The sequence below is a fragment of the Scaptodrosophila lebanonensis genome, unplaced genomic scaffold (genome assembly GCF_003285725.1).
Source record: "Scaptodrosophila lebanonensis strain 11010-0011.00,11010-0021.00 unplaced genomic scaffold, SlebRS2 tig00000092-arrow-pilon, whole genome shotgun sequence".
Lineage (NCBI taxonomy): Eukaryota > Metazoa > Arthropoda > Insecta > Diptera > Drosophilidae > Scaptodrosophila > Scaptodrosophila lebanonensis.
This window is the reverse complement of record NW_022060566.1, coordinates 4,098,822-4,115,954: the sequence shown is the minus strand read 5'-3', so window position 1 is coordinate 4,115,954 and position 17,133 is coordinate 4,098,822. Positions and strand designations below refer to the sequence as shown.

At 36.2% G+C, this 17,133-nt stretch overlaps 2 protein-coding genes across 4 annotated transcripts; one reads left to right on the top strand and one right to left on the bottom strand.

Annotated features, from left to right (window-relative positions):
- Nucleotides 1-1,301: 1,301 nt before the first annotated feature.
- LOC115627392 (putative odorant receptor 19b) lies at nucleotides 1,302-2,874 on the bottom strand. The gene is made up of 3 exons (XM_030523046.1): nucleotides 2,099-2,874; nucleotides 1,679-2,039; nucleotides 1,302-1,361 (listed from the first exon to the last, which is right to left on the bottom strand). The coding sequence occupies exons 1-3, from the start codon at nucleotides 2,872-2,874 to the stop codon at nucleotides 1,302-1,304; spliced, it is 1,197 nt and encodes a 398-aa protein (XP_030378906.1).
- A 7,476-nt stretch (nucleotides 2,875-10,350) lies between these two features.
- On the top strand, nucleotides 10,351-16,526 carry LOC115627096 (neurogenic locus notch homolog protein 1). 3 transcript variants are annotated; one of them, XM_030522651.1, is made up of 7 exons: nucleotides 10,351-10,485; nucleotides 13,764-13,947; nucleotides 14,253-14,488; nucleotides 15,128-15,209; nucleotides 15,441-15,920; nucleotides 15,989-16,122; nucleotides 16,184-16,526. In XM_030522651.1, exons 1-7 carry the CDS (start codon nucleotides 10,483-10,485, stop codon nucleotides 16,391-16,393), a joined length of 1,329 nt encoding a protein of 442 aa, XP_030378511.1. In that variant the 5' UTR covers nucleotides 10,351-10,482; the 3' UTR covers nucleotides 16,394-16,526. The 3 variants fall into 3 exon arrangements, with proteins under 3 accessions (XP_030378511.1, XP_030378510.1, XP_030378509.1); XM_030522650.1 differs by lacking the exon at nucleotides 10,351-10,485 and adding an exon at nucleotides 12,549-12,793; XM_030522649.1 differs by lacking the exon at nucleotides 10,351-10,485 and having other exon boundaries at nucleotides 12,860-13,947.
- Nucleotides 16,527-17,133: the final 607 nt, after the last annotated feature.

Below are 17,133 nucleotides of genomic sequence, written 5' to 3'. Positions count from 1 at the left end.
AAAATTTGATTCCAGTATAGCCCACAAATGGCAAAAAGAAGGAACTGTTCCAATTTCCTAAATAGTATTATGCTCGTATTGGGGGCACCAAACATTTGAAAGGTAATCGAAAAGGGGCGTATACGTGATATAATGACTATAGTCATGAAAGACCCTTAAGCACCTTAAGTTATTATTTTTATAGAAACAAGGCTCCAAGAACCTCAATCGTAAACCATCTGCCATTATTTGGTTGAAAGACAAGTGTGCTTCGATGTGGTTCATTGCCTGCCACTAGTCGAAGTAAATATTTAACCTGATTGAATTGAATCTGACATTTTTATTTAACCAAGTGACGTTACAAATAATCACAATCAAATAAAAAAGTTTGATCAATTTTTGAAGCTGTTCACGAATATTCATTTATAGGTTATCGAGCTCAGTTCTTTTGCAAATATTCACCAATATTGTTATGAACATTTCTGATGAGTAAGAGTTGCGCCGAATTTGTTTAAATACTCATATTAAAATACTGATTCCGATTGAGTGCGAATGCAAACTTGGGCATATTTCGTATTCTTGAAAATACAATAAAAATAAATATATTGGCGATAAACATCCAACAAGCCGATGAGTAATATTTAGTTATTTTTTGTCTCATTTCTTAATGATGAAATAAGTGGCTCAGAAGCGAAGGCCGACAATAAAATATCCATTTCAATAAATTACAATTGGGCCACATTTTAAGGAATCGAAGAAATGCTAATTGGCCAATTATATGGCAACTATTGTAAGCAATCAGTTAAGTTGTTGAAATGAAATGCAATTAACTTTTCAAAGCACATTAAACAAATATCCATTGTCCTGGAAATTGTCGCAAATAGTCGACACTAAAGCATAAACTAGTATAAAACTATTAATAAGAAATGCTGAGTACCTATTGAGCAGAACAATTACATTCTATGTGCAAACAAATTAAAGAAATTAAATGTTAACACTTACTTTAGCAAAAAGATATCAAATGGAATGAGTTTTTGTTCTTCAAGCGAAGACCTTTTACGGACCTTATGACAGCGTCAGATATGCCTAAGAATTGGTATACAAACAATTATTTCTAATATTGTTTATTAGACATTGCAGCTCTAAATAATTAAATAATTTAACATGAATAGGTAAAATTCGCAAATACTACTTATATAGATTATTTCAAGTTCAAAACAAAGTGCAAATTGAAATTCGTAGACAAAGTCTAACTTTTATATTCGTCAGACATATTGCATCAGATTTTATAAACGGTGTAGATTTTAGATGCTGTCGGTTACTTATTCCCTCATGTTTACGTTTCGTAGCAGTGTAAACATCGAATAGGCTCCCCTAAACACCTGTAACAATATTTGTATTAGAAAACGTAAGTGGCACTCGATAAGAATTCAACGTTGCAAGCGTAGACTCGAAATGTTAGATCGATTGTTTCACTCAATATTGTTAAGCAACTTCTGAATGGATGTAAAGGAAAATGCATGGAAAACTTGTAAAATGTAAGCGATAAGAGCAAATGCAACCCTGCAGGAGTGCAATTGAAACGACTGTTAATGGTTTGCGAACTATGTCAATCAAAATATAATGAAAATAAAAATGACCATCGATTTAACGAACTTTCACTTACAATCGAAATTATTGATTCACCTATTTAACTCACCGCCAACAGGGTAGCCATTCGTACCGGTATAAAGTTGGCCGCCACAACCACCCTAATTTTCTGGGATCGCTGCAACATTAAAAGCAATGCCCGTCGAAATTTCAGATGCTGGTCCACCCAATTGCATGAGTAAATGGCGATGGTGAGCTGCTCGCCCTCGTAGAAGACCAACTCGGCGGCATAGCAAATTATCAAAGTCTCCATTGTGAGGGCCAAAAACATAAATAAGAGAAACACCGTTTTAGACGGACTCAGGTCGATATAGAAGATGAATACACCCAGGGCGCACTGAGACATGGCCGTGCAGAAGAACTGAAAGAAACAGGCCAGCGAAAGCGATTTATCCAGAGTATCCATCAATCTACAAATAATGTTGCCAATGAGTATGAGGTAGAGCAGTCAGTTAGAAAGAGACGTAACTCTAAAATGATTATGTGATCCTCAATACAGTCTCTCAGCGAAAGATAGACCTGCTCCTGGCTCTGGCCAACTTCATGCCCCAAGCTACTGATACGCATGGAGAGGGCTTTGATGTGTGCGGCCACCATAGTGAGATATGCCTGCGGATTCGTATCATTGCCCGCCACAATCAGGGCGTGCATCAAGAGGCCCACCAACTGGAGCAGCAGAGTTGCCATAAAACGCTGCCGAGTCTCCCACCAGTTCCAGGGGAACCAGGACGGAAATAGCAATTGACGGGTGGGCGACCAATAAACGACCAATCCCGCATTGAAAAGTATTTCAGTAAATAGAATTATTACCGCCTTGAAGATTCGCTTACACTGACGTTCGGCGCTCAAAATGATTGCCTGCTCCTCCAACGTATGCAGACGACCGTCCAGTCGACGCAGGATTTGATGCACCTGCTTTAATTGGCCACGCACCCGCCACAAGTTGGCGTATTTGATAATTGCAAATGAGTCTGGCAGGGCCACAAAGAGATTCTCGCAGAGCTCCATGAAGGATTCGGACACAAAACAATTTATGAGTATTGTCAGTGGAAAGCAGACGGCGAATAGGAAATTCCAAACAATCCTGTGCACATTGTACAATCGCATCAGTAACCCATCATCCAAGTTTGGCGGATTAAGACCCATGTAACGCCACAACAACCAGTGGTAGTCCATGGCCCGCGTCGAGTCAACAGTTGGGCACATCCTGTACGGAAATTCTAGTCCAGTCGCAGTGCAGGCCATTCTTATAGGCAAGTTTGTGGTAAATTTCTGGCGACACATTATTGGAAAATTATGCAAATTGGCGTGAACCTAGAAAGTTCATAATAAGCACTTTAACACGAGCTACTAAATACAATCACCATTCTCGCACCAAACATATATGTGCGTTTGGGAACAAACCACCAGGTAGCCCACGAATGGCACTTCACAAAAAATATGCAATACACAGAAAAACTTGAGAATCTTAGATATCGCAACTCTAAATACTCTAAATAAAATGTGCTGTTGTTGAAAAAAATAGTTGAAAAAATAGTTCTAATGCGATTTTACCGAATTTGGGGCTGGAATTTGTATTATTTTAAAACTCTTGCGTCGAGCTTGAGAATCTTAGATATCAAAACTCTAAATGCGAATGTAGTTGAAAAAAATACAATGAGTTCCAGTGCAATTTTATCCAGCTTTGGGCTGAAATTTGTATTATTTTAAATGGGACTTATAATGTACAGGTGTACCTCAACATTTCCAAGGCAGCTTTGTTAGAATACGCATGCATTTATTGACAAATAAAGGTACAGTTTAAGAATCCTTTGCGAGAAATCTTAGAATAGGTTTTATCCAACAGATCTCATCCAAATTATTCAATACCCTCATTCATCAACACAAATTTTTTTGCAAAGTACACATATTATCGTACATTATTGCAACAGGATATGGTGGCAAGGAGTTCTTTGAAATACAACTGTGGTAATTCAGCTGAGACCAACTAAAAATCTCAGTGTAAAATCTGATCGTTGTTAATTCGACTTTTTCTCACTTAAATATGTAGACCAGAATATTTAAGTTCTGTGACGCACAGCGTATAAGAACGACTTTCAGCTGACAATTTTCACAATTTGCAGGTATGCTACCTTCTAGAAACCCCCTTTCCTCCAATCCTACAAAACCAATTTGAATCCTTGAGGAACTCTAAGGAGAATTGTACTAAAATTTTACCCGAAATTGAGGCAAGGAACTGTACCAATTTCTTTTCTAATTTCCTAAATATTATGCTCATATTGTGAGCCAATCAAACATGTGCTCGTTAACGTTATAAAGTGATGAGTGATTTAAGGAGTTTACTTCATAAGTATATTTGTTTATAGAAACACAGCTTCCCTTCAAGTTCCTCAACCGTGCACCATCAACCATTATTAAGTTGGAAAACAAGCGTCGGTGGCCACTAGTCGAAGTAAATATTTAACCTGATTGAATTGAAACTGACATTTTTATTTCACCAAATGACGTTTTAAATACAAGTAGTATAACATTCAAACAAAACAAAAAACCTTTAATACATTTTTGGAGCTGTTCACGAATATTCATTTATAGGCTATCGAGCTCAGCTCTTGTGCAATTATTCACCAATATTGCTATAAACATTTCTGATGAGTAAGATTTGCGCCGAATTTGTTTAAATACTCATATTAAAATACTGATTCCGATTGAGTGCGAATGCAAACTTGGGCATATTTCGAATTCTTGAAAATACAATATAAATATATATATTGGCGATAAACATCCAACAAGCCGATGAGTAATATTTAGTTATTTTTTGTCTCATTTCTTAATGATGAAATAAGTGGCTCAGAAGCGAAGGCCGACAATAAAATATCCATTTCAATAAATTACAATTGGCCCACATTTTAAGGAATCGAAGAAATGCTAATTGGCCAATTATATGGCAACTATTGTAAGCAATCAGTTAAGTTGTTGAAAATAAATGCAATTACCTTTTTAAAGCACATTAAACACATATCCATTGTCCTGGAAATTGTCGCAAATAGTCGACACTAAAGTAAAAACTAGTATAAAACTATTAATAAGAAATGCTGAGTACCTATTGAGCACGTGTTTGTTTTTATTTTGTCTCTTTAGAACACAACAGTTCTTGTGTTGTTGTTGCGCCAACACAGAATACAGAACAAGAGGAAACGCCCTCATATAGATACAGAGGTATACATAATAATAAATACAGTGCCCATATATGCAGACAGTGTAATTTATAATAGACATTCAGATAAGGGCATTGACGACTTAACTACAAACATTAACAATAAGCTCGCTCTTTAGATTATATAACTTAAGAAACCTTTGCTTAACTGCCAGGTAAATATGGCTTTAACTTTAGATATCTATTTGAATGCGGTTAGTGAATTATTGGAGGTGAGAAAGTGCCGTCAACTTGTAGTTCTTCCGCTCATCTTTGGCCATAGTTGGTGGATCCAGTTGTAAGGATATTGCTGTCATTTAATTTAGGAATACCATCAGCTTAATTAATGATCTACGCATAACCAAAAATGCCGTCACGCAGCTGCGTAAATGTGTTATTACATTCTTAGGATAGAAGTAAACTGTTTGTATATATATTTATTTATAATTATAGCTTGTAATAAATCCTATATTTCAATGTGATTTTATGGCCAGTGCATCTGAGGCCTTCAGTAACAACACAAAGGAAGGCATGGCAGACCCTGCAAACTATATTCCTATATTCTTGATCAGTGTGGCAAGACGAGTCCAACTAAACTTGGTATTTATATACCCCTAAGCCCTAGGCAGTTTAAGATGTAATGCACCCCCATCCCAATCCCATTATAAGTTATTTTCAATAACTTGTTTAAGCTGGAGCTGCCTTTTCTCTTGCCAGAGAGTCGACCATCTTCTGTGGCACACAGTACATAATAATAGCTTTCAGGTGCCAATTTTCCAAATTTGTATGTAGGTATCCAATAGATATCAACTAAATAAATAAATATATGGGTCCTTGTAAGCATTTTTACCTGCCTGGCTGTCTACAAATAAGTTAAAACCCTAGATTTGTAGAGCTTTAGAGCTTTTTTACAGCCTTTATGGCGAACTCTTCCGCCTGGAAGCTAGAGCAGTATTCGGGCAGTTTGTGTGAGCAGATGCTGAGCTCAAATCTGCTGAGTATAGTTCCCCAGTTCCTGTATCCATCTTTAAGTTATCAGTCGTTAATAATTAATAATTTTACAGACACAAGAATTGTGGTTAAATGGTCAAAGCTGCTTATATGTCTACCATATGGCACCCCTCTGTTGATTCTTCTTTTCAACTGTTTTTTTTTTTAATTAGACTTTCTTTTAAAATAAATGTTGTTGTACAAATCTTGACTGGTTTAGGAAATGTTCTCCTCAGAGACAGAAAACAATGTTTTTGCTTTTTATTGATAATCTATTTATATGAAGAAGTATTTATAATTCCCAATTTGGTGTGAACATTTATTCTTGTCTACTTTTTTTCCACTGTTCACTGAAATATGAAGCTTCTTGCCACTTGAATAGCCAAATTTTAGGAATTAGAAAATAAAAACAAATTAATTTGTTAATTCTTTTCATACTTTCAATAAATGCACTTTTAAGGTAAGACAAAAATGAATTGGAAATCGAATATTTCTTTGATCAATTCTATACCCTGTACCCGTCCATTATTCAAATATTTGTAACTTTTGAACCATTGCAGCTAGAAACATAAAATTTCGTATGTCCTATCCATTACAAACCCCAAATAGCCTTACTTTATATAGCTGTCATTGAACAATTTTGTGTTCAGAAATAGATCTTATATAGAGTGCATGAGTAGTGCATAGAGTTTAACAATACACCTAATTCTGTTTTTACACGGTCTTTTTTTACACGATTTTGATATACAACGGTTTAAAAATTAAAAATTTCATATATATTTCTGTAGAGATAAGGAACCAATCACCTTTTTTTGCATATCAATCTTTGTACCCAAAACTTTTCTCTTTAGAAAGAGTTTTATACAAATCGATTTTCTTTATTATAAAGCTGTCAAAGAAATGATCGGACCAGAAATCATTCACAGCACCAAAACCTTTTTTATTTATATGATATATCGTTGTCTAAATCGAAGCTATACTATATCATATAGCTAACATTGGAATGATTGGTGCAACAAATTTTATTTACGTTGAATGGCTGTTGGAGGAAAAGGGAAAAAGGTACTGGATATTTAAGAATCGATATAGCAGAATTCTTTTAGAAAGATTTTGCTAATCATTTATAATTTTAGTTTGTTTGAAGCCATAGCTATAGCATATGCCATTGCAAAATAAATATTGGTAAATTGCTGCTGACTGCCAAGTACAGTATAATTTTCTTAGCTGCCTCCAATACTTTGCACAGACTTTAAAGGCAGTTATGCTAAAAAGGCAGCTAGCATAACTTTAATTTTTAACTAAAATTTATTTATACATTGTACATTTCATGTACAGAGCATAAAAATAAAATAAATTAATTCCAAAAAGCGTACACTTATATGCATGAGCATCTACGGATGTGTACTTGTATCTGTACAGTACAGAGAGAGCTGCTGGCGAAGCATTGGCAGACGTTGTATTTTTGACTATAACTATTAATTGTGATTTCTTTAGTTGTGCAAAACCCGGATAAAAGGAATTGTCTCGACTTGCCAATTATTTATTAAGTATAATTGTGTCTTCCATGCTTACTTTATTACTCAACATTTTTTAAGAGAATTCGTACGCCCTCTTGCTTTTCTGATCGATCTAACTGCGCTCTCTTGGTCCTTTGCGACAAGTTGGGGCGCTCGACCACCCACACTCCAACTTGTTGGTACGTCTTCACTCAACAGACTCAACACACAAATGTAGGCAAGTTAGCAGTCTGTTATACAACACATTCGGCAAGTTCTGTAAATTGAGTTTTTTCTTTCTTTTTTTGTGTATCTGTTATGTTATGGTGACATTTTGTCCTCTAATATAAAAGACCACTGTGAGTGAAACCTATTCATACGTGTGCATACATACATATGTATGTATGTATGTACATGAAAAAAATATCAAATATAAATCGCTGCGTACTTAAATTTACATACAGATTAATTGCGATCGCTTTAATTAACAATTCTTTTCAAATTGAACACCTTTACTTATTTAAATCACATTTAAAAACACTTAAAAAAATAAAAACACAAATTAAGGCACACACATACATAAGTATGTATATGTGTACGCAGCACATTAATCGCGCGGTATTCTCGCATTAATAAACACATTAAGAACACTTCACACACAACTTAATATGTAATATTTCTAATACATAAATTTCTAATATTTAAATTTCTAATATTTAAACTATTAATTAAACATTTTCACAGAGTTTTCGGCAACTCCAAACAAAAGGCGCGACGCGTTCAACAGGCGGAGAAAAACTAAGCCTTGCATTGCAGCTGCAAGCAGAATGCTCTCTAAGAATATAAAAGTGAAGGCAAGGAATCAAAAATCATAACTGTAAATCCGCTCACGCCCCTGCCATACGTGTTTCGTTTCATGCAAATTGTCTCACATGAAATTGTTGGTTGATCACTTTTAATTTTTCAAACATTTCATAGATGGCGCAACTAACAATTATAGTATTCATTGAAAATGGCGAAAAATGACTGCCGATATGAGGCGCTGAAGTACAAGGCTATTAAATAGGATGCACCAAACGTTATTATTTTCATACGAAATCACCAGCTAATCAAATTATACTGTAGAAATACGTTGAAGAAAAATATCAGGAAATGAATATAATAATATAATATATATATATTATATAATATATAATAATAAATATAATATAATATTTTGATATTTACTTAGTTTTTTGTTCAGTTTAATTGATTCTTTGTACTACTACTGTACTGCTAGACTATCCAATAGACTAGCAGTTTAAATATTAGGTAGTCCTAGAAAATATTCAAAGTATCTTCAAAAATTAAAATAAAAAAATTACAGCTGCTGTCATTTCCAATTTCGACGACTTTCAACAATTTCTACTATCGATTGTTTTCGTTTCAAGATTTGTTTTTTGCAATTCTTACTTATTACACGACCTTCTCGTGGAACTGTTTACTGCATTGAATGGCATAGTGTTGGGCGAAAATACGAGTTTTTCAAACATAGAGAACAATAATAATAACAACGCAAAGCATAACAATTGCTTAATAATTTAAAAGCATTTCAAAGTTTATTTCACTCTGCACCATACAGAAGGGAGACTTTGACGAGCTTATCGGTTATCGGGCTCAACGAGGCGGACTTTGTTGCCCCCGTATGGGTGGTTTAGTTGCCCAGTTATTTATTATTCATCTTAAATGGCTAATAGAAGAAATGCCATAAAGAGATTTGATTCATCCAACAATTACTGAACAAATAATTCTAATTGTTAATCAATTTTAAATATTGAACTAAGACATGCATATTGAAGGAGTAATTTTTTGGGAAGTTTGTTTTGTTAATAATCCCTCAAACTAATTAGCAAGTATGAAAATAATTGAAGCAGTTCCTCTTTTAAACAAAAGAGAGATAATATAATAGATTGTATAATTATGGAAATGAATCTTGAATAGTAATTAATAATAATAATTAAGTACTAGAAAAAAGGCACAGTAGAAGCTAATTCTGGAGTAAGGAAGTACTTTAATGGGGATTCAGTTGATATTTTTTCTTACAGGGTGCATTCCAAAATAAAAGGGAATTTTTAGAAAAATCTATTTCCATCAACAATTCTATGTCCGAAACTCAAATACGGGCTCCGGGGAATCGAGGCCACAAAAGTAGTTCGCTGAAGGACATATACACATATATACTACATTCCAACTTATTTCCAAAATTAGGCAGTTCTTTATATTTTTGATTTGAATTTAAATTAGAACAGAAACTCAACTGACTGCAAATGCGATAAAAATCGCATGAAATTATTATTTTGGATAACCCTTAATGTTGTGCAGCTTATTTCCGAATACTAGTAGGTGGATTGGGGTTTTCGAACTCGCAGTCACGATGTCGTTACAACTATGTATAGCTCAGGGAAGAGTATTGCTGTCGGAGACGACGACAAAATTGAAACAAAAATCAAAACAAAAACAGAAAGAGAAACAAATCGGACGCCTACGCATATGCAAAAGATAAACCTCAAGTCGTCAAGTACGCGTTTATAAATAAATAGCTGTGTACATACTTATGTATATATAAGTATGTATGTATATATGTACATATTTGCCGTAACTGCGCACAAACAAATGAATGAATGAATGAATGAATGAATCTGTATACATATATACATAAGTATATACATACATATATGTATCTTACACATACAACAAATGACTTCTAATTAAAATCAAACAAAATGACAGCCAAAGCAAAAGCAAAAGCAGTTCCGACTCGCAAACATCATACCAAGTTTGTCAATTCAACTACAACAACAACAACAACTACAACAACAGCGACAACGACGGGCTGATGATGACGCCAGAAACGCCTTAGTGTTGGCCAGAATCGCGCATTCTCAGCTGATTGGCGCTTCGCGGCCTTTTTGGAGGCGCGCTCTGAGTCTCGCTCGACACCTCTCGCTTATAAATAGCCGATGTTCGTCTATAAGCCGATTCAGTTCAAATCGAGCGTTTCGACCGACATAAATCACTTAGCCATATTTATATTTTTTTAAAACCATAATTAATTTTTTTTTGCTGTTATTGAAAAAAACCAAAGTTCGGTTGTGAAAAGAAAGATCGAAATATAGTAGAACATAAAACTGCATTATGGTGAGTGGCACCAATATTAGATCGATTAACTTGATTCAGTGTAAACAAAATTATAAAACTTACTTAAAGTCTGCTTAAAAAAACTATATTTTGTTTGTTTGTTTGTCTCTGCTAAATAACCATACAAAGAAAAGCCATTAACAAGGCCTGACATAAAGTACGTGAGGAAAATACTCAATTTTTTCCACGGAAACAACGCACTTAAGTATAAAAATAAAAAGAAAATAAAAACATAAAACAACAAGAACTACAGCGAACAACAGTAACAACAAATACGCATTCGAGTATTGAGTTGAGTATTGTTGAAGCGTCATTACAAATTCCCCAACTTACTATTTTGTTTATTTAACAATATTCGTTGCGAGCGAACTCTGCTGACATCGGAGCCGATCTTAGAGCAGATCAATAAATATACCTATGAGCAATGCACACTGCTGCTCAGCTGCATAAGTACACATCAAACAAATTGGCAGTAAATGCACTTTTATTGGCCATTTATGTGAGGGTCTGAAAATACTTGAAAACGTACGCTGGTCCGTCTGTATGAACACTGATAACTAGGGCTAGCTAGGGACGAAATTGGTCTGCAGATTCGCCTTATGATTTTATATAGATGGCATAGGCTTGATCGGTGGAACAATCACTCTATGTATGATAACCTTTTCGTTTATGAAGACATATTTAATAAAGCTGGTAGCTATTAAAGTTCTTTAAAATCAGATTACTACAAGAATGTTTAGAACAAAAAAGTTCCTATTAATAAATTGGTTATAGCAGTACTTAAAATATCAACTGTACTAAATATCAACCTCCTTTTGAGGTTAAATGTTTCTAAATATAATTAAGAAAAGATAATAAATTGTTATTATTATCGAACGAGATAACTAATGAGCCTAACACAAGAATTTCCCCAATTTAATTTTAGACTTTATAGTTGTGATTGGATAGTTCCATTGAGCCATTTCAGAAGTAAATTTTCTATTTATTATTACCCAAAGTTCTTCAATAAATAATGTTAAGTTTGAAGATACTTACACTCTCCTGTTAACTAAAACATTTATATTAGTTTATTTTTAAGTTTTCAAGATACAAAAACTGTATATATAGTATCATTTTTTGACATATAGCTGCTTATATAAAGTAGAAAAATAATAATGAGTAATACCCAATATGGAAGGGGGACTTTTTCTCAATCGTTTCCTGACATGAAGCCCTATACTATTAATTCTAGGCAGGCATTAAGCAGTTGCTACCTACGAGTGCATGAGCAGCCTAATACATATATCTTAATTAGATCATGCCTTTTTGGACTGGAGGCTTCTCGATTTCAGCGAAGCGACAACTAATTTGCATAAAGTTTTTTTTTCCTCGTTGAGTGTCACCAAAACAAACAAAATACGTTGTTGTCGTTTTTTTTTTTAAATAAAGGCCACCTCCAACGACATTTCAATGGGCTGAGTTTATTCTAATAAAACGATTTGCTCGCTCCAAATTAGGTGCGAGCTGTCAGGTTAAATATCACAAGCAATTATGTTACTTAGCTGGACTGAATGGCTGAGAATGTTTGTCATATTATTCATCTTATTTGCCGATGTTTGCTCACTTAACTAATGAGGATGATTCATGCCAGAGAACGCGCTTTGCTAACCTTTTGAAGAATACACTGCACACCAAAGAGTACAAGCGTTTTATTATGTCATACATAACACACAAAAAAACAGGCTTCTTGAACCAAATCATCGTATTTGATTAGTTGGTATAACATAATGGTATAACATCTTTATTATTACAATTCGAGCTCTATAAATCAGTTCCCAAGAAAAATTACCAAAAATTCTGAATAAAGTTTGGTTTGTTTGCATTCTAACAGTACAAAAATCAAGTTTGAATTCGTTCAGATATAAAATATAGTTTATTCATACGACCTTTTCCCCCTTTTGGAGTTTAAATTTTTTTAAAGGAAGCTCGCTTCCTCACTCTAATCATTTGAGCTGTGCGTTGATTACCAATTTTTCAGTCAACACATACTATTTTTGTGTATCGGTTATTATTTAATTCATTTCATCATTATGTATATTAATTTATTTATTTATTTTAATTGACAGAATTCGAATGAAGGGAGTAGTTTCTGCGTTTCTTTTGTTCTAGGATTTTGTTTGCGTTTCTATAACTTCTTCGATATATAGGATTCTTACAGTGATTGAAAAATGAGGATCTGACACAAATTGTAATCTTCGGCTTAGATAACGAGATAAGCAAAAACTGTGGATGAAATATGAAAACCCTTTCTTTTGCTCAACAGCTCCCAGTAAGTAGAGCCTTCAACGATTGACTGTGAAGTTTTTTTTTTTATTATTTGAAATAATAAATCCCAATTTATTTATTTATTTTTTGCAGCAACCATATATATACATATATAAAACGTACGAATTGGTAGCGTTTCATTGTGAACTATTATATTAATGGTATACAAAAAAGTTTCTAATTAAGATAGCTCGAGATTTCGAAAACATTCAGCAGTATTTTTGTACTTAGCCAAGGGGTTTCCAAACTGACCGTAATTTTGTCACTGTGTGGTGGCATTACTTATTTTTTTTATGGCTACACATAATTATATCTATTACTCAAGCTTAGGTTCGGTTAGACAGATTCATTGTGATGTCAGTTCTATATGTTTTAAAGATCGAACGAATCCGAACGTTCATTCTCATTATTAATCACTCTTTCTCATTAATCATGCTCAATAATCATAATCTGTGTGAAATAAATAATGACCCCGATCTTCAAAGAAGAGAGTCTTTCTTAGAAGGCACACAGAAAGAGATGTTTGGCGGATTCTGTGCAAGCCAAGAAACCACAACTATTTCATTTCATTTAATTTAATTCATCTACCTATTTGCATCAATTTGTATTGTTGCTTTAACAAGACGCTTATTGTCGGAATTTCCGCTGACAGCCACATTTTGAGGCGATTTCTGATTTCGAATTTTGAAGTTCATGTTCAGCGAATGTTTCGCCCACACAGCCTAGCAACAAGTTTATGGCTGTCGGAAACGTTTTAAGTTCTAAAGTTGATTTGATTTGATTTTGTTTGTTAAAGTAGCGATCGTTTGTGCGTTGGCAGTAAATAAACGCCTCTTTATTAGCTTTTCAATGTACTTAGCTGGGCATTTGAGGCCAAGCTTCTGCCCATTAATATTCCCATTCCGAATATGGTAGATCTAACATTTTCCCCCTTTCTCTCTCTCTCTCTCTCTCTCTGTCGATCGCCTTTTCAGCTGCCACATCAACAACTATGGGGGCTGGCGTTAGTGCTACTGGCTCTTATGGTTCTGCCAAAACTGACAACAGGTAAAAAAACTGAGAAAAGGTGTGTGAATTGCACATATCGTACGTATTACACCTATGGCGATGGACGTGCACTGGAGCGCGTTATATATCGAGATCAGACCTACACACGTGGTATTTACAAATGCTCCAATTCTACTACGCCTTTACCTAACATCCAAGCAACAGAGAGCGCACCGATCTAACCATATACTTACTATATGTAATTTTATTTTGTTTTTTTTGTATTATAATTATGTATATACAAGTATGTATGTATTTAGTTGTGTAGTAATCGCGTAACAATGCCCACAATACCCACATATCTATTGTACTTGTATATATTCGTATCGATATCACCTTATTTTTAACTTCCCACCATGCACAATCGACACCTTTACACAACGTACGCCCCTTTTCTCCATCTCGCCCTGTCGCAGCTGCCCAAACGTACGGGTGCTACGGAAACCCGTGCGGCTTGAATGCCGTTTGCCAGGAGACCGCCGGCGGCCGTCCGGTCTGCTCCTGTCCACCCGGCCACAGCGGTAATCCCCTCACCCATTGTAATCGAGGCGAGTGCCTGGACAACATCGACTGCCGCGGTGACCTTCAATGCAAGAACAATCGCTGTGTCAACCCCTGTGTGGGCGCCTGCGGAATTGGCTCCAACTGCGAGGTAAGTATCCAATTTTTAGACATATCCGAGGGCTTACTAGAAAGTCTAAGCGACAAATGTAATGCAACACCATGTTATAGGCACATATCGATATATAGTACACAGACTTATCCCTCTATCCTGCCATTCTTCCGTTCGTCTGTCCGTCTGTATGACCGCCGATAACTTTAAAACCATAATTGCTAGAGACTCCAAATTTTGTACGAAGTCTTGCCTTTTCCATATGTAGATCAAGTTTTTTGCAAACCAGGTATAGCTTTATTATTTTATATAGCTGCCATGGAATGGATGGGTGCAAAAATCACTCGAAGCGGGATTACTTCTCTGTTTAGCAAAATATCTTTAAATTATTTTTTTTTTTTTTTTAATTTCTTTATTCCTCATGATATTCTGCATTATTATGAAAATCTCTGCATAGAAACGATTGCTGTACTAAGCAGTCTTTTTACCAACAACTTTTAAGATATCAAATTAATTCAATCAATTAACCAATTAATTGGTTATTATGAGTTTTTTATAATTCCTTATCATAATGTAAAGTTTCATCAAACTCGGTTCTTTATACTAGATTCAAGCTGCCATAGGAACTCCATTAATTCCTTTTGATTTTCAATAATATATATTTCGGATTTCTTATAGCCCCGTAATCATGTGGCCGTATGCAGCTGTCCAGCTGGCTATCAAGGCGATCCATACACCTCATGCCGTTTGTCCGATCCAGGTGAGTAGTTTGTTCTTCTCTTCGACTAACAAAAAGAAACACTAGCACTAGATTCTGAGCCATGCCATATTTTAGTCTAAGCCGGCTTTTAGGACGTTTTTTTTTTGTTAGTCAACCCTTTTACCCTTTGGGTACAGGGTGTACCAAATGAGCTGAATTTCTAAAACGAGTTGGGCGGGGGGCACAACTGGCAGACAATTAACTAACCTCTTGAGGTATGTTCGCTTTTAGAGGAGCAATGCCACCCCAGTCCCTGCGGCATCAACACCAAATGCGAGATCATAAACGGCGTACCCACCTGCTCCTGCCTGCATGGTTATCTGGGAAATCCGTTGAGCGGATGTCGCCATGAGTGCGAGCATGACGGCGACTGCTCGGCCCGGGACATGTGCAGCAACTACAAGTGTGTGCCCGCCTGTGGACAGTGCGGCACGGGTGCCACATGCAACACGGTGGCGAATCATCGGGCTGTCTGCGATTGTCCCAAAGGCTACATTGGCAGTCCCTATACGGAATGTCGTCCGGAATGTTATGGCGACGTGGACTGTCCGTCCAATCGGCCGGCCTGCTTCTACGGCATCTGCAAGAATACATGCGAGGGTGCCTGTGGCGTTGGAGCCGACTGCAATTTGCGTGGCTTGACGCCTGTCTGCAGCTGTCCTCGGGACATGACCGGCGATCCCTTCGTGCGCTGTCGTCCTTTCACCAAAGGTACACAAGCTAAGCTGCGTGCACATCCCTTCGAGCCAGCAATATTAATAAGTTGTTCAAATTTTCAGAGGACCTGTGCTCACCCAATCCCTGTGGCACGAATGCCATTTGCGTGCCCGGCCACGACAATACCGGACGAGAGCGGCCCGTTTGTAATTGCCTGCCCGGACACACAGGAAATCCGCTAACGCACTGCTCCCGCGTAAGTCCCCACTGGCTTTTCTCCAAAGCACGTCTCTAACTCTCTACTCATTTCATTCTAGGGCGAGTGTCTGAGCAACAATGAGTGTCCGGACAACAAGGCCTGCATTAACTATCAGTGCGTCAATCCGTGCATTGGAAAGTGTGCTGCGGGTGCCACCTGCGAGCCAAAGGCCCACCTGGCCGTCTGCAAATGCCCGCCAGGACAGTCGGGCGATGCTTTGGTCTCCTGCCGGCAGACGCGCACCTTCCCCGTCGCCAAGTATCATTGAAAGGGCGTGACTTAAGCCGTATTCCCTGCCACCGCCCACTGTATACAAAATGCAGTTGATTACGTAAAGCTAATAATCCAGTCGCTTTCTCTAATCATAATTTATTTTAAATAAACACTCTACTCCTGTTAAATGCATTTTTGAAAAACCACACAACAAACCAAGCAGCTAAGGAACTTTCCACGAGTATATATGTATGTACCTATCGTGCTACTCCCGATAAGCTGTACAGAGAGACAAAATTATAGATTTTGTATATTTATGATTTCAATTGAAATCATTGGGCGCGTTCAGCAGGTCGTACCGATTTGCGATTTGTGATTTGTGATCGATCATTACGGATTTCACCTGCTGACCGCTGTGATTTGTGATTCGGATAAGTATAAATGTTAATCGAAATCACAAAACAACAATCGGGAAAATATTATGTTTGCTTGATATCGATTTTGACACAATAATGAAAATGCTGCCCGTAGAAATTATGCAATTTTTTTTGATAATGAGAAATACTAAAATCAGATTATTTTATTAAAACAGTCATCACAAGCGGTCGGCAGAGGCAAATCAGCAATCGATAATCAAAGATCAAAAATCGCAAATCGTTACGACCTAGACATCAGGCTTAATGCAAATGAACTGCTTTGCACTGCTTGTTTGAATATCATGGACTGGGCTGATTCTTGTTGTCCCGCATTTTTGAAGTAATCGAACCTTTTGGATCGACATAGCTGTTTCCTATA

Coding starts and splice junctions, on each gene's coding strand:
- LOC115627392 (XM_030523046.1), bottom strand. CDS start 2,874: ATGGCCTGCACTGCGACTGGACTAGAATTTCCGTACAGGATGTGCCCA. Junction 2,040..2,098: donor GATCACATAATCATTTTAGA/GTTACGTCTCTT, acceptor CATTATTTGTAG/ATTGATGGATACTCTGGATA. Junction 1,362..1,678: donor GAATGGCTACCCTGTTGGCG/GTGAGTTAAATA, acceptor ATATTGTTACAG/GTGTTTAGGGGAGCCTATTC.
- LOC115627096 (XM_030522649.1), top strand. CDS start 13,698: ATGGTAGATCTAACATTTTCCCCCTTTCTCTCTCTCTCTCTCTCTCTC. Junction 13,948..14,252: donor AGATCAGACCTACACACGTG/GTATTTACAAAT, acceptor GCCCTGTCGCAG/CTGCCCAAACGTACGGGTGC. Junction 16,123..16,183: donor CGCTAACGCACTGCTCCCGC/GTAAGTCCCCAC, acceptor ATTTCATTCTAG/GGCGAGTGTCTGAGCAACAA.